The 24206-nt window shown below is 38.0% G+C and overlaps 1 protein-coding gene across 33 annotated transcripts in view; it reads right to left on the bottom strand.

Moving 5' to 3' along the window:
• The window catches only part of LOC125243333 (complement C4-B-like), a 154752-nt gene that overhangs the window by 72555 nt on the left and 57991 nt on the right, over positions 1-24206 (bottom strand). For all 33 annotated transcript variants that reach the window (XM_048152913.1, XM_048152886.1, XM_048152915.1 and 30 more), the window contains 18 exons: positions 23370-23537; positions 22894-23076; positions 22586-22741; positions 22324-22456; positions 22074-22133; positions 17417-17522; positions 16895-16965; positions 16676-16815; positions 14532-14750; positions 14372-14423; positions 4938-5027; positions 4573-4779; positions 4006-4081; positions 3582-3774; positions 3346-3435; positions 1095-1257; positions 770-978; positions 479-637 (listed from right to left, as the gene is read on the bottom strand). In XM_048152913.1, coding sequence (XP_048008870.1) covers positions 479-637; positions 770-978; positions 1095-1257; positions 3346-3435; positions 3582-3774; positions 4006-4081; positions 4573-4779; positions 4938-5027; positions 14372-14423; positions 14532-14750; positions 16676-16815; positions 16895-16965; positions 17417-17522; positions 22074-22133; positions 22324-22456; positions 22586-22741; positions 22894-23076; positions 23370-23537 — 2475 coding nt within the window. The remainder of the gene's footprint in view (positions 1-478; positions 638-769; positions 979-1094; positions 1258-3345; positions 3436-3581; positions 3775-4005; positions 4082-4572; positions 4780-4937; positions 5028-14371; positions 14424-14531; positions 14751-16675; positions 16816-16894; positions 16966-17416; positions 17523-22073; positions 22134-22323; positions 22457-22585; positions 22742-22893; positions 23077-23369; positions 23538-24206) is intronic.

Below are 24206 nucleotides of genomic sequence, written 5' to 3'. Positions count from 1 at the left end.
ACAGGCCAAATTATCAACTCAATATACTCAATCCTTAAAATACAGTATAAACCCCTATTTATGTACATGTAAATGTGTGTTTGTGTGTGTCATGCCTCAGAATTTTGGAATTATGGCATGAAATTTGTGTTTACTCTTCATCCTCCTCAGCCAATTTGTAACATTTGTGTCAGGGATTTGGGTCACTGTCCCAATTATTTACCACCCTTAATGAAACTACATTAATTATTTTTAATTAAAAAAAAAAAAAAAAGAAGAAGAATTAAAACTTTTAAGTACTTCACATACAATTTTCCATAAATGTGAACTTGTTATATCTAAAATAAATAAATAAATGCATAACTAAAATAATAATAAATAATTAAAAATTCCAAACATTGTCGTTATGATAAAGAGTTTATAACAGAGGCTATCCTGGTGGGGTTCACAAACTTTCAAGCAGCATTAGCTGATCTGGCTATAGGTTCAAACTGTTTACCTTTAATTCTGTCTCCACTTTCTTTTTATTTTTGACCAATTGCAGCTTCTCCATCTCAGGCCTCCCTGGAACAGTGAACTGTGCATTGACTGTAGTGATGGGGGTTTCTGGTATACTCAGAGCATACTCTGTGAGGGCTTCCAAAGCCACAACAGTGTCCTAAAGTGTGTTTGAACATTATATTATTTTCTTATTTTATTTTATTTTATAATTCCTACTTCAAATATTGTCTGGAATTTATATACATAAATTAGGAACCCTGAAAAAATCATTAAATCTCATTAAGCTCACCTGTGTTGATTTGAATCCTCCTTCGTAGTTCCCTTGTGAAGACAAGAAGCATGCAGCAGCATGTGCTGTTACTAAGTCATTCTGTTCTAGAGCAGTCATGAGAGCATATGCGGTGGTCTCTACTGTTAATGCCATTCCAGGGGGTACATGGGAACTCTTTTTCATTAGTTGCATATTGACATCATCTTGCCACACAAGACACTCTCCCTCTGATTGTTGAGCAGGTGAGAGGAAAGAATTTACAGAAATAACATGAATGAATGACTTAAATAGATGATTAAAGTCTCAAACACTTCCATAAAGAAGTCAGTATATGGTATGATACCTAGATTTGCAAGACTTTTGAGTTTCTTCCAGGTTGACAGTGCCCGAGTTTGGTCAGGAAGGCAGATAGACAAACAGTACGCTGTAATGGCTAAGGCATAAGTTCTTTTAAGGTCACCAACCCGTTTAAGGAGGAAGTCGGTGGCACGAGAGATACTTTCCTCCTAGTCAGCATTAAAAGACAATATTTGTTTTCATTTATTACAACATTGCAATCCTTCATTACGCTCTCTAGCAGCCTTTTTGTCAATCCAGGCTCACTGGAAATACATGACTCCGGCAACATTTCTGCAAAAAACAAGTCACAACGCTTGACAAAATGGTTCAAAACCTTGTTGAAAGAAGATAAAACAGCATGGCTGCTCCAGCAAATACATTTTTATGTCACGCCAAAGAGTATAGAACCCAAGAGGCGACACTTTTTGGGCAACAGCCACTAGACGGCGCTCTAGTAGCGCGGCCGCCATTATGGGGTGAAAATACTAACTGGACAATAGAATCCTTTACATCTTATGCACCCAAAATAGGTGAATTTCACTGCCAAATCAGAAGTGCAATAGAACAGTTTTTTTTTAAATTAAGTCACCAGTAAATTCTATGGCTCTTACAGTAAATGTTGTATTGTCTTATATATGTTTTATTTTACCATTTGTGGAATCCAACCATTCAACCATCTGAGGTAACGTAGTTAGCCTACTTCATTGAGTATTTCCATTTTATGCAACTTTACACATTTATTAATAGCAAATTAATAATAAATAAATTTAAGATCATCATGTTTGCAGTGAACAATATATTTCACACCTGGTGGAGTAATAGTAATAATAGTATCACTCCACTAGGTCTAAATTGAAATAGGCTATAATGTACGTTTTAATGGATCGCGCTACAAACATAATAATCTTATATTACATGATGCTTTGCTGTGTCTGTTATCGCATAATCCCCACTTTTGGACACTTTTACTTCAACGTACATTAGACAACACTGCAAAATCAAGCTGTTATATTCATATATTTATTGTCCAACATTCCCATTTTTTCTGATGCATGTCCTTAATTTAATTTCATATGTTGGTATTAATTCAGTGTTTATAATGCTAATACTTGACCTTCAGAGAATTTTAACCCAAACTAAATGGGTTTCTAGAGAGCACAGATTTTCTGAAAAAAGTGGAAGACTTAAACACAAAGTCTGTAAAATAAACTGTTAAAAGGATTTGATGATCACTAGTGATAGTATTTTATTCTGTGTGGTCATCAGCTTTAATGTAAGTTGTTTTTTTTGGTTTTTTTTAACAAAGCAGCTGATATTTCCATAGAAACTACAGTGGACTGCCGAGTTGCTTTTTCACCACAAAATGGCGGAAACGCAGGGCCACTGCTGGACACTTTATTCTAAGGTCACGCTTGGTTTAATCTCTTTAGTGTAGGTGGTAAGTTATTTTCAAACATATTTCCATTTTCCACATATTTCGTGCATTGATTAACCAATGTGATTAAATGTCACTGGGGTTGTGCTTAACTGTTTCTTAGAAAAATTGAACACACTATTTAGCACCACACTGGACATTTAACTTTGAAACAGCACTGAAATGTACAAGCACATATCATATAATGCAATACCCGCATCTGTAATGCAAAAGTTATTATATTGCTTATATTGCCTCGTGTGGACGTCACCTTAAATGTGCAGCAAAATGCACCTGGAGCAATGTATATCAGGTTTTGCAGAAATGTAACCAGAGTCACATATTTCCAGTGCAATGGCCCCAGAAAGTATTTGGATACTTGTGACACTTTACAGTGTCAGAGTTTCATTGCATTACATACAAAATATCAAATCAAGTGCAAACTAATGATGCTAGAGCTTGTCTGAGAACTAACATTTTAATTATTTTTAACTAATTGCTCTCTGTTATTTTACGTGTGAATGTCATTTCCCCATGTATGAATTCCATTTCCAAGTCAGACCAGAATAGTCAGAGTAACAACTGGTACAGTTCATATTAACAATAAATATATACTACACAGTTTGACAACTAGAAAGTGTCCTAGACTTTTTGCTTTCATTTTGAAAAATATGGTTTCATATTTTGAAACGTACAAACTTAATTTTGTGAAATGCTTTTATTTGTGTCTATGGTATATTTTCTTCAAAAATTTAATTCAGGGGTTTGTGCTCCACAGAAACGTTGTAGTGTTCAAATACTTTTTGAGGCCAATGTAAATGGTACTATCGCTGGTTCTTACCACGTTGATTAATTCTCTGCCCAAGAAAGGGAGGGAATGATAGAGGGCAATTGTGATGAAAGCTGTTAAAGAGGCATCTTGCTCAACTCCCTACAACAGAAACATTGAATATCATCACATATAATACAGTACCAAAGGAATGCAATTCATGTTTATGCTATTTTGCAATGTTTGACAGGGTAAAGCTTTTTGCAACACCCCTTGGTTTACTGTCAAATTATGGAAGGCATTCAGACCTGCATTTCCCTGTGTATGACCGGATTAGCATCAGTGAAGGACCCATCTGAGCTCTGTGTTTCAATCAGATATGTGACTGCTTGGCGGATGTCCTCCTGTGAAATCAACCTTTCTGTTGTTCCTTGCTGTTCAAGAGTTTCTATCTGTAGTCCAGCCACAATGGACAACACTTTCACCACCAGCGCAGTCAACCTATGAGAAGCAAGAAGCCATCTACTTCAAATAGGTTGTGATTCAAAATTTAAAAAGAACCTCAATAACATTTATTGTAAAAAAAAAATAAAAAAAAAAATAATAATAATAATAATAATAAATAAATAAAATAGATATGGAATGTGGCAAGTGCAGCACTGATTTGCACAAAACTGGTCACATTTGTATGACTTGGTATATTTTTGGCATATAAATGCACATTAAATTTACCATGTACTTGTTGGATAGTCTTGCCAAGCTCCGTAGGATCCATCAGGTTTTTGGAACATTAAAATGTGTTCATAACCTGCCGAAATAAAATGTGATAAAACAAACTTTTAGAGTCAGAGCAGGGTGCTGTCTTACACATTTAAATTGTGTTAAACCATAGACCTTAGTCAAGAAAGACACTAATTTTTTTGTAAATGCAAACAGGGGTGTGAGGGATATTTGGTGCTGACTAAAGAAAATTCACCCAAACTAAAAATGATGTTATTTTTCACCTTTATTTCAAACCCTTTTTATTTTCGTAATAAAAAAAATCTATATATATAATTTTAAAGACTGTTCTGTTTTACCCCCATGCTCTTTTTTTTCTAAAGAAAAAAGCATGTGTTGTAACAAACTGCAGATCTAGAACCTCAATCAGACTGCACTATATTGTAAAATTCACAGCCTCTGATTTGATTTAAAATGGCATCTACTCAAGGTCCATTGGATTATCATTGTAAAAAACAAAAGGCAAATTGTTTTAAATTGTCATTATTGCTTATGTGTCATACAGATAAACCACCAAACCTTGCTCAATGAAATCCAGTGCTTTTTCTCTGGATCCTGCTTCCAGTTTCAGCCAACACTGAGTTTTGTCAATGTAGCGCACTACAAAGGCAGTTGAAGACATAAGGAACATCGTCTGCTCTCCACAGCTTTTCGGTGCCCGGATCAGATTTTCCACTTTGGATGGTGAGAGTAATGGAACAGCGGTAGACTGGGCAAATGCTTCTTCTGCATTCAAAAGGTTGTAGTTAATTCTAAGATCATATTACAATAAATATGATTAGGACTGACCTTGACCAGTAAGTAATAATACATAATCAATATCAGAACTGGAAAATTTGACAGCATTCAGAACAACTAAGTTTTTAAAACATGTTGCTTTGGACCTTCTAGTTTGACAAACAAGCTGACATCTGTTTCAGGAACTGTGTTGTTTGGGAAAAATCCATCGATGAACAAGCGCCTGTCATTTCTACCTGATGAGCAGAGTTCAGTTTTTTTACACTTTGAGGTTACAATGTCACAAACTTTGTCAGAGCTTTAAAAAACAGCCACACTATGTGTATATCACACTACATGTATCTGTAATTGAGGTAACACTTTATTTTAGGGTTCAATTCTCACTTTTAACTATTAGCTTGCATATTACTATGATATTGGCTGTTTATTAGTACTTATAAAGCACATATTAACTTGGAGGAGTGCTCGGAGGTGGTTATTCCACATTAACTTATTCTACCTCCCTTAATCCTACCCAATACCTAAATTTAAATGCTACAAGAACTGGTAACACTTTTTTTTTTTTACAGTGCTGTAGTTACACATTACTACATGTACTCACTATAGTAACAGTAAATTACGTATAATAACAGTAAACAGTAAATTATGCATAATTCAAGTAACTAACCCTAAACCAAACCCAGATCCCTAACTGTAACTCTATAGTAAGTACATGTAGCTAATAAACTTATTATATCTTATCAGTACTTATTTGAGAAATTACAATGTAACTACGGCACTGTAAAAATAAAGTGTAACTGAAGTACCTAACTAGCTATTAATATGCAGTAAATTAGGAGTTCATTGAGGCATGAGTTGTATTTAAAAAGTGAATATGTGTTCCCCATTCTGGAGTGTTACCATTATCGATAACTCTTTAGGGTAACACTTACTGCATAACTAATTAGGAATTACTGAAGAACTAATAGGTAATTCTTCATCAATACTTAAGTTACTATACTGTTAACTACTAAGGAAGATATGTTAACTAATCAGTACGTAAAAGAATTTTATGATTATGTTAAATAACAGTTAGCTAATCAGTAACTAATGAATTCTGTCATACCTCCTGAACAACTACTATTAATTATTTACTAATTAAGGTTCAAGAAAAAATAACTATAACGTAACTACTAATGAACAGAAAATGATTCATTTTCAAAATTACTAGGGTAAAATTACAACTACTTTGTTACAGCCCACCACTTATTATTATTATGGAAATTAAATATGCATTTATTTGCTGCATAATATGCTGCACTCCCAAAAAGACTCATTACATCAAATTGTTCAGAAGTTTTTGCCTGCATGGTGAAAAACTACTTTGTGCGCATTTTCTGTAAGAAATCATCTTCGGAAAGTAACCCCACCCCCACTGCCTTGCCATAACTCATGCACAGAGCATGCACAGAAAAAATCTCAAGGGAGTTGCCTGTGCCAACGGTAGCATTTTCCTAAGTTAAGAATGCCCGCCATCTGCTTCTTGTCTGGCTCTCTTTTCGAGGGAAGAGAGTTCAGTATCTGGACCTGGTGGTTCGGTCCCACTTGCGCTGAGGCAGAGCGGAGACTGAGATCATGGGGCTTTCAAATGGAGCTCACCAAACAGTTTGAGAGGGGTGTGACCGCTTGTGAGAGTGAGCTGGTAGAGGATGCATTGTCATCTGCATCCTCAGGTCCAGCGGTGAGTGCACTTTCAGCCAAGGAGGATAGAGAGGGTGAGTTTACTGAATCCTCTCATCCACCCTGTCCCGTGTACGCTGAGCTGTTGGAGATTATGGAATGTGCCGTCGGCAGACTACAGTTGCCATGGCAGCTCGTTAGGAGAGAGACCACGTGCATTCAAAAAGAATGAAGATTGGTTTCTATCTGGCCATAATCCTACAGCTCAAGTGAGCCTTCCATTCCTTTCTGACCTGCATACTGAGGATGAGGCAGCATGGAAGAACCCAATTCCTAAAAAAAAAAACAACTTAATACTGTGGCAGCAGGTTGAACTGTTTGAGGTTGGGTTACTATTTAAATACTCATGTATTGGAACTTTTACCAGGTCTTGTATTTATTTAAAGTACTAATGTATTTCTTTAGACCACTGTTCCCTGTGTAGGATGTGCGTGGGCGCTCATCTAGATTAGGAATGAGGTTTTATTTTATCTAATGTAAAAATATAATAATTAGGGCCCTGAAGTTCCCTGTAGGTTGGCTAGTATGATTTTTAGAGAGAGAAATACCATTTGGATCTTCTTAGGTGAGTGTGCTGGTTTTCGCTTATTGTATGTTCCCTAGTGAGACCACACTCCTTTGTATTTCTCTTTATTAGTGAGTAAGCTGGCTCTTCCCACTTCAGAGTGGTTTTGAGGCCGCTGCTCTGTTGCAGGCTGGCCCTCTTCAGGCCGCCTTGATAGCCACCTCAGGGTAGAATAGTTTGTCACCTCTCCTATTGGTTCAGAGGGATGTTTTTGCAAAGAGATGGGCACTTTGACTTCAGATAGATTAAATGTCTAGCGTCGGCCCATGGGGCTGCCTGATATTGTTACCTGGTTAGCGTCACTCATCCTAGGATTAATTTAGGATAGCTAAGGCTTTATGGTATTCTTTAACCACCTTAATGTGTTATTTTGAGTGATTTTGCCTCCTCTCAGCTGAGAGTTTCTCTGTAGAGGCCGCAGCTCTGAGGTGTGCCAGGTAGATCTATGTGCTATGGGCAGGCGCTCACCTGGGCCGCCACCCTGATAGCTGGCCCAGGCTAGTACTAGGGATAGTGAAGGCAGTCTGTTGTACATTCCTGCCTCTGACCCCTCATTAGTGAGTGTAGATTCCCTTTTGTATCCCTAGTGCTGACCTCCTTCCTTGAGAGTTGTCTGGCCAAGGCCCGCCCCCCTTCTGCATGGTGCAGAGTGGTGTAGAGGCAGAAAAGATGGTTCCCTTTTCTATTGTTATTATTAATGTTTGCTGCGGCCTGCATTTTGGAATTTGAGCTCAGGTAGGCCCTCGCTAGGCTCCTCTTAAGCCCCCTGAACTAGCGTTCAAGCTTTGGGTTGAGTGTGGGTGTTTTTTCTATGAAAAGCCCCTATTACCCTGGTGTTGAATACAGATATTATTTCTGTCATGATGAAGTTTTTGTGGTTGGCCTCCACCCTGTAGTTTTCTCAGTGTTAGGCGGAGAGTACTCCCTTGTAAACAAGGTGTTTTCTGAGTGCTTTGCTTATAGCTCTTTTGTTATCTGCCCTGCACCATTATGGCTCAGGTCAAGCGGTATTCGACCTTCACTGCGGGCTGGTCATTTAGTGCGCTCCCTTGTAGCTCAGCATTGCCACAAGCCGACACCCGTGTTCATCTGGACTAGTAGGCCCAGGGGGGCCTCCTCCAGGGCATGTTGGCATATGTTTTTACTCCCCTTGCTTAAAGGGTAAAAAGTGCTTTTACTGAGTATACCGCTCATTGGCGATGTGATAGGTCCCAGGAATTGTTTGAATAGTAAAACTATCTCTGCTACTAGACTTGCTATAAGGTTGTAGGCCTTGACAGGCCTCCCTTCAGAGTGAGTCCCCACCATGTTGGGCCCCTAACAGCCAGCACATACACTGTCATGTAGCTGGCCTTAACAGGTCGTCCTGGAGGCTAGTCACCAGCAGTGTGGGTATAAGGCAGTCAGCAATTGCTTGTTTTCAGTTTGCTGGCCTTAGCAGGCCGCTCTGAGAATTAGCAAGCCTTCCTGTGGGCGAGCCCAAGGTTGCAAGCTTTGGACAGCAGGCTAGACTTACTATCAGGTAACTGGCCTAGCATGCCTCCCTGTGTATTAGCAGGCCTCCCTGAGAGCCAGCCCCTAATAAGTGGGTGCATGGCAGCTAGCAATGACTACATCCTGTCAATTTGCCATCAAGATGTTCAGCCTTAGTAGGCCTCTCTGAAGATGAATTCCCCACAGTATAGTTACTTCTCTGCCAGTGAAGACTTGATACCAGGTGGTTGGCAACTGTTGGCCTCCCTGATGCGAATCCCCAGCAGCTGGGTATCGGTCAGCAAGGTCTTGTTATTAGGTGGTTGGCCTTTCTGGCCTCCCTGAAAGTGCACGCTACTAAGTGTTGCTGGCTTGGCTAACCTTATTTAGACTTTGTTTTTAGCCTGGTCAACCTAATAGGTTTGAGCTGGTACTCTCCTCACTCCGAGGGTGTGTTTGAGTACTTAGCTTCCTAAGTCTGGTCAGAGTTTGAAGGCTTCCCTCAAAGCCTCCCAGTTAGATCATAGGCTGTGAGCATTCCCCTCATGAGGGTTCCTTTTTAGAGTGCATAGCCTCTTTAGCACCTTGAAAGGTGCTTTGTAGATTGTAGGATCAAGCAGAGTAACTACCCTCGCTTGCAAGGAGTTGCTTTACTGCCCTTTCTGCAGTCCCTCTTTCTGGATGTCTCTTCAAGAGACTTATGTATCTAGAGAGTCTGTTTATGAGGAAACAGACAGGTTGTTGGCAGACTAGGTTAATAGTTCAGCTAGAAGCCAGGTCAGCCTCCCTGATGCCTCTTTCTACTTTCTAAAAAACTCTTTCTACAAAGAAAAACTGCATTGAATTGATCCAAACAATTTGAAACGGACTTATCAAACATCTTTCAACTCCATATGTTTTATATCATGTCCACACATACTACCTGTAACCAGTTATGCTTTAGAACACCCACAATTCATGTAAATGTGATAACTTTTGAATGCTTGGTTGAAAGTATGCCTTATTTGGAATTAATTTAAATCTCTAATGTATGTTTAAATCATGGCTTGAAGGAAATCTGTGTAAAATGTATCATATTCCATTTAATAGAAATTATGTATAAAACGGTACTCTCTGCCGAAGTCGGCAATTCCAAAGACCGGAGATAACACTTATTTTATGATTGGGGGTGGAGAAAAGCCACCTTTTGAAACAAGACTATATCTGATTGGCCAGAACTCCTCTCAGAGGTGGGACAAACACCTAAGTTTAACTAGTCATATCCCAAGACAAAGAACTAAAAAGAAAAGTAACACAATGGAGTAACAAGAAGAAGAAACAAAGACAAGACCAAGCTGACAAAGGACAAGCAGCTTTTCTTTTACTTAATTTTCTTTTCCGTTGAGATTGTTGTGTTCTAAACTTTAACCAATGACTTTTGCCCCTTCAACTTTAAGCCACGACAATGAGACTTCCTTTCATTTTACCAGCACGCTCAAACGTGATTGGTTTTTACCTAACCACCATCCGGTCCTGAAAAGATTCTGCAATAGATCACGACTCGGAAAACCCTTCTCTGCACGCCGACGAGGAGTTTCCCATTTAAAGTTGACTCAAGCAAGAACCTCCAGATTCTAAAGCTGTACTGGTGCATTTAAATGAATGATTCATGGTTCATTCAGGTCAGGTCTTTTGAAGTGCATATTTTGCTAGAAATGCTCATCATATCATTCTCTCTCTTAAAACTCTTTCTCTCTCATTTCCTTTCTTTCTGCAATGCATATGAATGTTTGTGTGTGTGTGTATGTGTTTGTGTTAGATTAGTTTGTGTCAGAATAAATAAAGTTTCTTGTAAACTTTAAAAAATAGTGTTTTGTATTATGTGCTTGTAAAATTTAACGTCTTAAACTGTCGATCTTGTTACCGAGCTATTAATTAGTGTTTTCACAATAGTTGGATATTCACATCCTCTACAGAGCTTATTACGATCTGAACAGATGAACGCTGGACGATTCAGTTGCTCATCGTAAACTAAATGACTCTTTATAATTCCCTATATATTATTTCATTTTAGCTAATTTTGGTCCTTACATCATGTTTAACAAAATCAAAAAATGAGGTATGAATGTATTTTCACTTTCCCTCAGTCATTGCCTTGCATACTGAAATGTATTCAATGGTAATGTGCAGTGTTGGGTTACTTCAAAAAAGTAATTGATAACTAATTACTAATTACATCATCAATGTTGTATTTAAAATACTTTTTTAATTACACTGTCTGAAAAGTAATTTAATTACTCAATAAGTAACTTATTACTTCTTAAAATCCCTATAAACCTTGACCAGATAGACAATAGAAAGGAAACTCTTAATAATTTAACATCAAACATGGAATAGTTTAGCCTTTTATTGCTTTTTAAAACATTTTAACTTTATTAAAACATATATTATAATACTTTTACTTACTTTATAATACTTTTTTTTTTTTAGTAACAAATAGGGATGTCACGATACCAAAAATCTAGTAGTCAGTACCAGTACTACCAAAAGAGCACAATACTCGATACCAAAGTCGATACCACGGTAAAGATATTTAAAAATACAAATTAAACCATGCTGTATATTTTTTTCAGGTAGGTCTAATACTCAACTACATGTAGCGGCACTACTAGTTTAACTACATTTTTCATCAGAGATGTTCACAAGTCTTTTATCTGGAGTCCGAGTCAAGTCTAAAGTCTTTAAGCTGGAGTCCAAGTCAAGTCTGAAGTCTTTATCACTGGAGTCTGAGTCAAGTCTGGAGTCTTTTGTCACGAGTCCGAGTCGAGTCTCGAGTCATTAAAAAAAAAAAAAAAAATCTCATAATCAAATCCTAGTTTATCCTAGTTGTATTATATAGAAAAATTATATTATCTTTCTATAATCTGTTTTATTTGAAATAAGGTCCTATGATGTAAGGGATCACGTACATCCAGTTTTTTGCTTTATAATCCATTACAATGTACAAAACATAGGTACAAAACAGTCGTCCTGGCAACACGAGTAGTCATTTTCAATACAGTCGCTAAACGGACACAAGATGGCGCCAGTGAGTCACGGTTTGTTATACAGAAGTTTGTTATACAGCTTCGTTATTGGTGACGACAGTCATTATCAGAAAATATCAAACTTCGGAATGTTTAAGAATGTCAATATAAAACTCTACACATGCTGATTGTGATGTTAAAATATGAGCTTTAAGTAATAAATGGATTAACATCTCTTTCTATCTCTCTCTCTTATGGACACACATTAAGAAATAGAAAAGCTGCAAATAATACGAAGATTGATAAAACGTTGTGCTAGGTTTAAAGTCTAGATTTTTTTGTTCATATTTTAACAGGCTGGCAATTCAAATGAGCCATGCAGCTACACCACAGTATAATAGCTAGTTGTGTGAGTTAATGTGACTAACATTTGTGGATGCGATGTCTCATAAAATTTGATGATGTTGTTCCGGTGTCTTTAATTGTTTTCCCACATTCTGTGCGTCTAGCTGATCTGACGTGATAATAAACCCAAACGAGAGAGCCTATGGCACGGTGGCTCCCGTCATGTTTCATGGGACTCTTATTATGACATTTTGGAGTTTATGCGCACGGACATACGTAATCAGATTCTATGGCAAGAGTCCAATCTACCACGACACGAAAGGAAATATATGTGACGCAGATATTATAAAACCATTTTAACACAACACAAATTCTTTATTTATTATGTCAGTAGTTAAGGGTAAAAGACTTGAGTCTTTTTTAAAATATTCCGAGTCTTTTGTGTGGAGTCGAGTCAAGTCTGAAGTCATTTCAGGTCGAGTCCGAGTCCGAGTCTGAAGTCTGTTAAAATGCGACTCGAGTGCGACTCGAGTCCGAGTCTCTAACTCGAGTGCCCATCTCTGTTTTTCATTTCAGTAGCTTGTCAGTAGTTCAGCTACTTTTAAAACAGTATAGCTTTTCCAGTAGTTAACTTTTACCAGCAAGTAGCAGTGTAGCGCGACCAAAAGCTACAAGCTACATTCCGTTTTGCGTTCTGACGAGCCTGCAATTCATTGAAGCAGCACAGCGTCTTCACGAACTAAAATAGAGCATTACCGCCATCTATTGTTATATCTTGCAGCTTTACATTTAATCGAGAAGAGATCGTCTGATGATTAAAATGTTGTCTGTGTCGAAGACTTCAAGCACATAGGCTACAGGTGAATAATAGCCTTTTTAAATTGATTGTCCTGCTTTATTGCAGTCTCAAATGTATGCAAATTATTTAATTAAAGTGGTGAGTCTGGTGACCTGCAATAGTTTAATTTGTATGGCCACAGTTTTATAATGAACCTAATGGTGCGTTCACACCGGACGTGAATGAAGCGGTAAGCGCGAGTGATTTACATGTTAAGTCAATGCAAAGACGCAAATTCACATCCTGCGGCGCGAATTGAGCGATTCGCGCGAATGACGAAGTTGAAAAATTTGAACTTTGGTGAATTTCCGCGCCGCGTTAACCAATCAGGAGCTTGCTCTAGTAGTGACGTGACGTAGCGAGCTGAGGCAGAAATTCGAAACAACAATGGAGGACAAAATCATCGTCGCTATACATCTTCATACATTTATAGAAACAGAAATAAAAAGGATCGTGTTTGAAAGAAAGTGAGTGAGGAGGTCGGACAATCTGATAAGTTGTAAAAAACGGTCTTTACTCAATTTGAGCTATATATATATATATATATATATATATATATATATATATATACACATATTAAGACTACAAGCCAACTAAAGACGACCAATTGAGCTTATTCGCTGTAATTTACAATTATTTCCCCACTGACAAGTTGTGTTTATTCAGAGGAAGTGTGCAGAAAGCAGTGGGAGAGTCTGGGACAAATAAAGAAGCAGGAGAGCCTCTCTCATGTTGTGAAGGGATTTTCACGCGCGAATGAAGCGAATGTCACACGCGAATGAAGCGAGTAAACTCAATGTTCAAGCGTCCAACTACTCGCGAATAGCGCGATTTTTTCGCACAAGTCGCGTCTGGTGTTAACGCAGCATCAGATTACTAACGCGGTGTTTTGCGTTATTATATTGGCAAAGCATCCGTCAATTGAACAGTAAACAAAATCGCGAGCTTAGTGTGTTTAAAACGCGGCAAAGCCTCTAATAAAATAGGTTGCACGGGTTTCAGAATGAAATGCACTACGTTCATGCATCGGTCCTCTTGTAGCATGAAAAAAAAAAAAACGTATTAAAATTCTGAATGGATTGTATAAATAGTGCAAAGAGCACTTCCTTTATAATCACTAAAGAGTTATAACTCATCTCAGTTATAGCTGTCTGCACTGCACAATGAGTCTCTTACATCGTGTCTACACTTTGTTAATGAGAGGCTTCGCAAGTGTGCAAACTCAGTGCAGAACAAACACTCTGGCGTTTCTTTCGGTGAGCAGATTCTAACTAACTTAGAAAGGGCCGCAAGTCAATGTAATTGTGTTTGACTGTTCATTAGAAGCTACATCATAGTTATTTTATCAATTATTCATAGTATAAAATTAATAGTAGTTCTTCAGGAGGTATGACAGAACTCATTAGTTACTAGACAACTGTTAATCATAAAATTCTCCTTAGTAGTTAACAGTAGAGACTTAAGTATTACCTATTAGTTCTTCAGTAATTCCTTATTAGTTATGTAGTAAGTAAGAAACAGTATTCTAAAGTGTTACCCATCATTAATGAATAACTACACAGGATCCAATAAGTAACTACTGACAGAACAGTATTCTAAAATGATACTGGGTGATCAAACGGTAGCTAATCTCACCATTCAGATTAATAAAATAAGTCTGCTCTTCTCTTATTTCCACTCCCTCATTCTGACATGAAAAGAAAGACAAAAGATAGATGTTAGGATCATTGAAAAAATAAAAACAACAAAGGATATGGGATAAATTTGGGTATTTTGATATTCCACTTCCCCTTACCTTGACCAAGAGCATCTTTTGAATAGAAGCCACTTTTGTTTTGCTTTCTTCATCATCATAAACTTCAATAGTGATAGGGATTTGGCCTGTTACCGTGGGAACAGTAGGGAAAGTCACAGTTTGAGATGACTGTTGTTCCAGACTGATTCTGACAGTGGAAGAGGAAGATGCTGACCCGGGTGAACAAAGACCATCCACTTGTTTCATTTGCACAACAAGCTGACCATGAAAGTGATGAACAATATATTAATCTCAGAAATAATTTAGAATGAAGTCAATTTTAAAGGACAGATAGAAATAAGTTACTTAAGGTAACAACTGCAACTTTTTGCAAATGAAGTGTGTGTTGGCAAGCTATGAATTTATGATTATTTATTTAAACTGCTCTATTATGAAAAGAACTACTCTATATTTAGCCTTTCATTCAGACCGTTTTTACTTGTCTAGTTGATATTTTCTGCAATTAATTTTGAGAAATTCTGATTTGAGAAGTTAGATGATTGTATTAGTATTTTTTTTTTTTTTTTTGGCTGTTCTTTGGCCACATTTAATTTTGAGGAATTAAATGGCACATCACCATCTGGAAATGGACTTTAAGAATGCCACCTCCAAGCACTCCTCCAGCGCATGAGGAGTTAATTGAGATGGCTACTCATGCAGTGGCCAGATTACAGCTAGACTGGCCACAAGAGAAAGACCAAGTGCTCTAAATTAGAGCAGATTTCTATCCAGTGGCCAGGGGGAGAGGCATCAGCGATGGTCTCTCCCCTTCTTCAAGGACCCTCATAATGAAGTGACTCGTTCATGGGGGAAACCTTATTCTTCATGTGTCTTTGTGCCCTTGATGTCGGCTTATTCGACTATCATGGGTGCAAGAGCATGTGGTTATGTGATGATGCCCATGTTGGAAGAGATGCTTGTGGGTTATCTCTTCTGGGAGCTCATCATCACTCAAAAAGTCATACACACAAATCGCCAAGGCAGACTGCGTTTGCACTGTCTTTGGACTCAGGGCAAGTTCCTGTCCCTCAGGTTGATTTACACCCCTGGGCATTTATATGTGGAAGCAGATTTGGGAAAGATTTTATAAAGTAAAGGTGGACCTCTTCGCTTCATAGGAAACAGCACAATGTCCCCTCTGTTCCTAAAGTTGCATTCTCGACTGTGCATCCGGTTGTTCTTGAAGCCTTCTGTCCTCAGCCATTCACTACACTGGTGCAGAAGAAACTTCACCTACTGTGTCCAGACTTACGTCCACCTCACTAGCCTGTGGTGTAAGTCAGAGCAACTTTTCATTTGCTATGGGTCGCCACCAAGCAAACAACGTAATACTGGGTGTGGGATGCTATTGCTATAGAATGTGAGGTGTGCCTCTAGGAGTTCAATTCACCAGGGGGGGTTGCATCCTCCAGGGCTTTGGCAAGAGGTATGTGATGTGGCAGGCTGGTCCTCTCCGCACAAATTTATCAAATTTTATAATTTGGATGTTCATATTACTTCAGACATCTCAACATCCCAAGCTCATGTCTGAGGACTTTCTCGTGTTTGTGCACACACACTACACAACCTTGAGGGTTCCAGACACTTAGAGTGCAGCAGCATTGGTATTCTCATTCCCATAGCACTAACTCAGCACAGTATTGAGAGAAGCTTTTGAAATGGAACGTCTCTGGTTACTTGATTGTAACCCTGTTCCCTGAAAAAGTGTTAATAAGATGCTGCACTGCATTGCTGCACTGGGGACATGTTCAGGACATCTCTTCAGACAAAGTGACATGAAAGCGCACCTGTTTCACATCTATTTACAGCCACTCACGAGTGTGCATCGTCATCGTCAAAGGTTATTTAAAGCCAAGTTCTTGGTGTATTTGCCACACACACTTCACAACCAGTCAAACAAAGATCTTTTCCCATAGCGCTAACTCAGTGCAGCATCTCGTTCCCGCTTTCTCATGGAAAAGGGTTACAGTTAAGTAACCCGAGACATTTCAATGAATGAATGAATTTTATAATAAATAAAAATACTATTATTATAGTAGACTAGTAAAATGCATCTTCTGTAAAAGCATACATCAGTTATTATTGCCATAGTGGTACAATAGTTCAATGAATTCTGAGGGAAAAAAATGGGTATTTAAACAAACCTTCTTTTCCATCCTTCCATAATTAAAGATCACCACAACTATAGACAGTTGCTCAAAGCGTTTGACTGAAAAGGGAAGCCTCAATGATATAAAGACTGGCTTGAATACAGGAAGGTCAACAGGCTCTGTCACACAAAAACCTGTAAATAATAAAAGGTAAAAAGTTTAGTTATTTGGTGTATTAAAATTAAATCTGATAGAAGTGAGAGGGAAAATTACCATGGGATGGTGATACGCTGAGAGCCTGGATTTCCCATGTTGTGATAGAGTGGGGTAAATTGATTGTGTACCTGGAAGAAAGACCTAGTGCAATTAAATCACTATACAAGACCTTTGTAAACTTTAACAGTCAACACTGTTTCATAGGAAATTAAATGGAAACATTTTGGTTACACTTTATTTTATTTTAGTACCATAGTTAAATTGTAATTACTTAAATAAGTAGTGAGTACTACTAAACAACTACATGTACTTACTATAGAGTTACAGTTAGGGTTAGGGTTTGGTTTAGGGTTTATGTAAATTATGTAATTATGCATAATTTACTGTTACTATAGTAAGTACATGTAGTAACGTGTAATTACGGCACTGTAAAATAAAGTATTACCAACATTTTATACTGTAATGACTTTTTGTATAGTGTAAAAGTGAGCACATTTTCCCTTAGACTCTCACATCTTATGTACATAAATATAACATTTATATGTCTACTTCATAGTTACAGACAGAGAACCTACTCACCTAACTTTTCCTATCACATCCATCTGCTTAAACTCAAAGCTTGGTTGGAAGTATCTGCAAACTGTTTCAAAGTCAAAGAATTCCTCTTCTTCATTACAGTCAGCGCCTGTGGGGAAAAAAATACTGGACAATCATTTGGGAAAGAAAAAAAGACCTGATGACTTTATTACGGTGACCAGGAGGGGACATGTTCCGTTCACTTAGTTTTGTCGTGGCCATATAAACTCGTGGGAATGTGATAATATGTTGTGGCCATGAGATATTAATTTGTGAGAACGTGATAATAAGTTGTGGCCACGAGATCATTTTGTTGAGGTAATGACATACTTATGTCGTGGCCACGCGATGTAAAGTCATGGCTTCAAGATCATATGGTGAGGGAATGATATATTTTTCTTTTGGCCACGACTTAATTATATTGAGGGAACGACATCTATTTCTCATGGTCATGAGTTAAATGTGTAAACAACCTGCGCTACCATAGCAACCTGGAATTATCAGAAATGGATATTATAATAATATTTATTTTTAATTAAGAAAAAGTGCAGAATTAAGAAATTATTATATTAACATGTTGCATATTGTGTTGAATGCGATGCCTGCAGCAGCATTCAAATTAAGTTTATCAATAAATATTAGAATATGATGTGTATATTTTTATCACATCCAACAGTCTTTTAAATCCATTCACTGATTGTTAATTTTTTATTTCATATTTTTATTATTATTATTATTATTATTATTATTATTATTATTATTATTATTATTATTAGTCTGTCATTATTGGTTAAATTTTTATTACATTTATCTATCTACGGACACTGGCAGCTCTGTGGTTCTCATGCTTTTAGATCTATCAGCAGCTTTTGATACTGTTGATCACTCTTCTTTGATATCAAGATTAAAGTCTTATGTGGGGCTAAATGGAATCGTCCTTAATTGGTTCCAGTCTTATCTCTCTGACCGAAATTTTTTAAGTTTTAAGTCAAGTTAGGTCAATTTTCCTCTTCTATTGTTCATCTAACCTGTGGTTTTCCTCAAGGATCTATCTTGGTGCCTTCTCTCTTTTCACTGTACATGCTACCTTTGGGCTTGATTTTAAGAAGACATCAGGTATCTTTTCATTTTTATGCTGGCAATACCAAAATTATCAATCAAGAGAAGTGATCGTTCTGCCTTTACATCCTTTTTTGCCTAGATGAAGTCAAATCTTGGCTAGCCCAAAATGTTCTATCTTTAAATTAAGATAAAACTGAGGTGATCGTTTTGGGCCCACTGATAATTCTCAGGTTACCAGCCTAGATCTGTACGATTTATATAGGTGACCACCGTATGATGAGGTGTGAACCACTTTCTCCCTGGAGGCCCAGAGAACCAGCTTCTCAAGACTGGTCTCCAGTATTACTCAAGCGACCAAGGGGCCAGAGAACCAACCTCTCAAGACTGGTATTACTCAAGCGACCAATTCAGTGCCCTGAAGTGGTAAACCAGCAGGGAACAGTTGAACTGATTGCTCTGGGACCCTCCTCAGAGGGGCAAGCATGCCAGTGCTGCTACATGAAAGGCTAAACATAGTATATTAATACAGACATCTACTAACCAAAGTCAGATAGTCTAGTATTTATTATTTAATTTCAATATACAAAGGAACATATATACAATAAAGGAATCATAAAATCATATTGTGCAAATGCACATACACAAAAGTTTGCACACGACCAGAGGAACAAGAGAAAGGGAAACTCCCGTCTGCTTAGTTGCCTTCGCAACTAAGCGTAGGCAACAGTAGTCCATAAGCTACTGTTTATGGACTTGTAAATATTAGGGGTGTGACGAGACCAGTATCTCACGAGACGAGACGAGACTCGAGATTGAGTTCACGAGACGAGACAAGATGGCGAAATACATGACTAGAAAAAATATTCTGCAGGTGTATTTGAATTGTTTTAACTAATCATTTTGTAATGAATGTCATTTCAGTTCTACTTTCTGAGACTGAATTATCATATGCAGTAAAAGACAACAATACTCAAGTAATGTAAAAGGTTTTGCCACTAACTCAACTGACTGACTTCCCTCCTGTATGATTTCAGTCTCTTCAGATCTTACTGTACATGAATTATGAGTTTCTACAGCTTTTGACCTCCTAACTGAACTCCTCTCCACAATCTGATCACAGAAATAAAAACAGTATAAATAAAAATGGTAACACTTTACAATAAGGTCTCATTTATTAACATTAATGTATTAACCAACATCAACTAACAACAAGCAATATATTTGCTACAGTATTTATTAATCTTTGTTAGTTGATAAAAATAGTCATTCATTGTTAGTTCATGATAGTTCACAGTGCATTAACTAATGTTAACAAATGAAACCTTATTGTTTGTACTAGTAAATAATAAGAAGAGAAAACTGTTATTCATTTTTATGGTAACACTTTACAATAAGTGCAACCATAATCGCACTCTCTCAATATTCAAAGATCAAATAAGACCAAATTTTTCTTTGATGCAGAGCTGAGAGATGGTTACAACTACACTGCCCAGCCTAAAATAGCTTTCATATTGAGAGATATCTGTATTCATCAGTGAGCCGCTTTCAAAATGCGGGGTATTGAAATCACGTTTGAATGCGCGCGCGCGTTTACTTTCACTTTTAAACGGTCGCGCGTACTCTGTAAATATGGAGCGGCGGCGACCGTTATCCAACTGAATTAAATGTTTTTTTTTTTATTTAAATACAAAGCAAAACGACAGTGGAGGCAAAATGTAAACGTAGCGGTGGCATATTCTTTCCTAATCATCCTAACACTCTGGGACATGTTTCCCGAAGCGAACTATGGTCGCAAGTTCGGTCGTTACCAATAGAGTTCAATGGGAGTTACGACCATGGTTTACCAACGATGCTTTCGGGAAACGCACCCCTGTCATGGCAACATCACGAGACTACTTTTCGCCTCGACGAGAAATCTCGTCACAGTTTCTGGGGGGGATGAAACATAGTGGGCTTCCGAACCCTAGAGAGAGTGCTGCTAAATGTCATGGGTGAGGGCAGAGAAAAGGCAGATCCCATCTCTGGAGGGGTCCATGACATTCATTTGCGAACCCCACGAATTTAGTGAACCACCACACTGCCTCTGCGAAGACTCAGATGCAGCACGAGTTCCCTCGAAAAGGAGATAGACAGACGAATTGGGATCTCCCACAGCTCTACAATATCTGTGCCAGCGCCCAGGAGGATGCAACACTTCGAGCAGAGTAAGCTCACAGCCAAAGTGATGGTGTTAAGTACCTCTTGGGGTAAGTCGCCTTGAACCTCCGTATCCCATCCAGGGGCCAGACATGGAGTTTCCAGAGGTCTGTCCCCGGGTGCCACAGGTCGGGTGAGTTGCGTCATGCGACGGGAGCGTAGACCACCCTGATGGCTAATGTACGCAATAGCCGCAGTGTTGTCCATGTGGACCAGCACGTGTTTACCCAGTAGGCGCTTTTTAGGTCAGCAGCCTCCATATGCCCCAGGAGCCTCTGAAAGAATTTCAGTGGGACTGCCATCCTGCCTTTGTCTAGCCAAGGGCCAGTGCTGTGACTTTGATCAGGGTTAGTCAACATGCGCAGCTCAACCCTCATGCATTTAAGAGTGCCATGGCCTCAGAAGCAGGTGAACTGTTTTTCACAGCCACCCCACCAGCGAGGGTAGTGAGAGAGGGGAAAACTTCTATGCAGATTTTGGCACCATTAGCATTCCATATAGAGCTCCATACTGCTAAGTTTTCCATGCACATCAGGGAATGACCCGCGGAAGCATGGCTGTCCACCAGAGTTTTGCATCACGGATTAGTTCTTACTGATCCCCTTGGTATCCCAGAGTTTCGAGCAGACTTGCGGCTGTGCTTTTACACACAATCGGCGGCTGGCCAACAGCAGAGGGGACTCAAGCTTTCTGGAGAAAGAAGAGTCGACTGGTGTGCCGATGTGGTTATGTTTTCATGTGAAAACATAAACCACCCACAAAAACTGCCTCAGCATGCATATGTCTAGGCATGTGAGACAGTGATTGTGGCCGCCAATGAGGACAGGAAACAACCGCATCCAGAAACACATGGGATGAATGTCATCTTTAAAAAGATGCAAGCTCACACTTGTGCTTTACTAGGGAAAAAACGCTCTCTTTTAGTGCTGAAGCACACAGGGGAACCGGCTAATGCGATACTGACAGGGAAAAGGTGCAGCCTGTTCAGTGTGCTCATTCACAGCTGAATGATCAGCAGCTCATTGAAGGCGCTCACTCTCTGTAGCTGTGAATACAGCTGTTTGTTTAAAATCAGCCAAAGAATGGTCACCGCTTAAGTGCTGTCTCACCAACACACAGAAAGATATTGTCTCCTGAAGAATTGGCTCGAAAAATACACAATTCTGTAGATTGCAGAGCATTCAAAGAAGCGAAAAGCTGATATGCGCTTGCACCTGCTAGTCATTTATACCTGCGCTGCGAGGCAGAGCAGCTGAATGCAGTAATATAAATATAAAAATAAAAGCTAATTCAAAATATTAGGATTATAATAATATATAAATAAAATAAAATAACATTGACTCAGATGAGCTTTGAGAATTGATTCAAAAGGTAAACAAATATTAAACTGACAATACTATACCTTTTTTAGTCATTTCTATAGAGCGTTTGTTGCACCTAAAGCCAGACTCACAGCTGAAACCTAGAAGTACAATGCATTGGAAATATTATTTGCATATTTTAACAATTCTTTCATGTAAAGGCAAAAGCAAATTACCAGTCTGGTTCTTTCTACAGTAAACCCAGATTGAAAATAAAAACACAGAAAATTTCTGTTTGGTTTTAATTTCTCATGTACTGAAATAGAGAAGAGTTTTGGCATCATTTGGCACCTTTTCTCATCATTGAACGGATTGTGTTTGAGTGTGAGATGAAGGCCAGACCAGCGTCATTAAAAACAGCAGCCGCGTTCTCTCCACCTCCGTATGAACACCCCATATCATGAGACTGCATGGACCTGAACACCTTCACAAAGGAAAAATGAAAAACATTAAAAGAACAAGAATTCAAGAACAAATTTGAGCTCATTTTATATGTATATCTGTATATCTAATTTTCAGAAACCGATAAGTACTATTAGACAGTACAGCACACCTGTTTTGGAGTGAGTTTGTTTCGAGACCCCAGGGCATAAATGGCTTTGTCCACAACTAGTAAAGCCACTTTTGCATTCTGTGTTCCTACATCAATGCCAAGCTCAGCTGAATCTTCTGGTTCATAATTATGATTGCCATTCAGATTTATCTCAAGCTAAACAGGAGATGGTACAGCAGAACTGTAAACATTTGCCAAGATTTTTACTGTACTGTATAATTTTGACATAAAATTACTAAAATACTGTAACTTATTAATAATAATAATAATAATTTTTGATTCTGATTTTGAGTCTGATTAGAGTTTACCTTTCCCTCACACCAACCCTCTACATCTACCCACACTGAATCTGCAATAATGTCAACATCTGTGTAGTAAAAGGCGATCACTCTGAAGGATGGGATCATCTCTGGGCTGATTTGGATCGATATTTTTACTGCAGAACCTGATGCAATAGAGCTTGCTGTTCTCAGCATGCCTCTGCTGACAATCTGAAAAGATGCACACATTTCTCAAGAGTTCTCAAGTTAAAACATTAAATCTTCATGAACAAATCCTAATGAGTGCAGTAAAAATATCTAAACATGCATACTGTAAATCAAGATAAATGTGCTAAAGAAGCACAACATATGTGAAATATTAAAATATAGTTTTCTGTGAATATATTTTAAATATTTTTTCTCAACCCAATGGTATTCTAGTTTAAAGTATAACTTAAAAAAAAAGAAAAAACATTAGACATTTCACCACATGTAATTGAAGTACATTTTAATACATTACTTACCATATAATATATTTGTCCATCTACTGGATTGCCCTTGACATAAAATGTAACATCTAGAGACTCTTCTGGTGACAGAACTTTATTAGTCACACTCAGATACAGGAAGCTGTTCTTTGTAGATTTCACTGGGCGCACTTCTTTTGTTGACTTGAAACCATCCACTGTTGCCTGTTGAAATTTATCAGTCAAAAATATACAGCTTAAAGGAACTGAAAGTATTTATAAAAAAATAAATAAATAAATAAAATAAAATAAAAAAAAGGTCTGTTTCACACCACCCACACTATCACGGTATGCTGTAAATAAATGCACTGGGTCTCATTCACTATAACTGGGTGGATTATTTGTATTAACTTCTCACTGACATAATTTGGAGTATATTATTTGAGCAAGTGTCTCTCTTTCAGCTTGCTCCCTTTTTTTGTCAGGGGTCTCCACAATAATCTGCACAGCTGATTTGGTTGAATATGCCCTTCCTGTATTATTCCCTGTACTGAGAGTGCACTACCTTGTGCAATTCCAGCGCTGAGAGTCTGGAACATACTCACTTACTAACTCACTATGTATGACCAATTTACTTTTTCTAATTCACCTTTACTGCATGTCTTTGGATTGTGGGGAAACAATTTAATTGCTTGACAGCCCTAATTCACACACACACGCACACACACGCAAACACACAGGTTTGTTTTGCTATCTTTTTGAGGATATTCCTTAGCCGTAAGGGTTTTTATCCTGTACAAACTGTACATTCTATCCCCCTACACTACTCCTACTCCTAAACCTACCCATCACAGAAATCATTCTGCATTTTTAAATTTTTTAATAAAACATTGT

This window comes from Megalobrama amblycephala, linkage group LG13, assembly GCF_018812025.1.
Source record: "Megalobrama amblycephala isolate DHTTF-2021 linkage group LG13, ASM1881202v1, whole genome shotgun sequence".
NCBI classification, from domain to species: Eukaryota; Metazoa; Chordata; class Actinopteri; order Cypriniformes; family Xenocyprididae; genus Megalobrama; species Megalobrama amblycephala.
The sequence above is the reverse complement of the archived record's forward strand: the minus strand, read 5'-3'. Positions and strand labels throughout refer to the sequence as shown.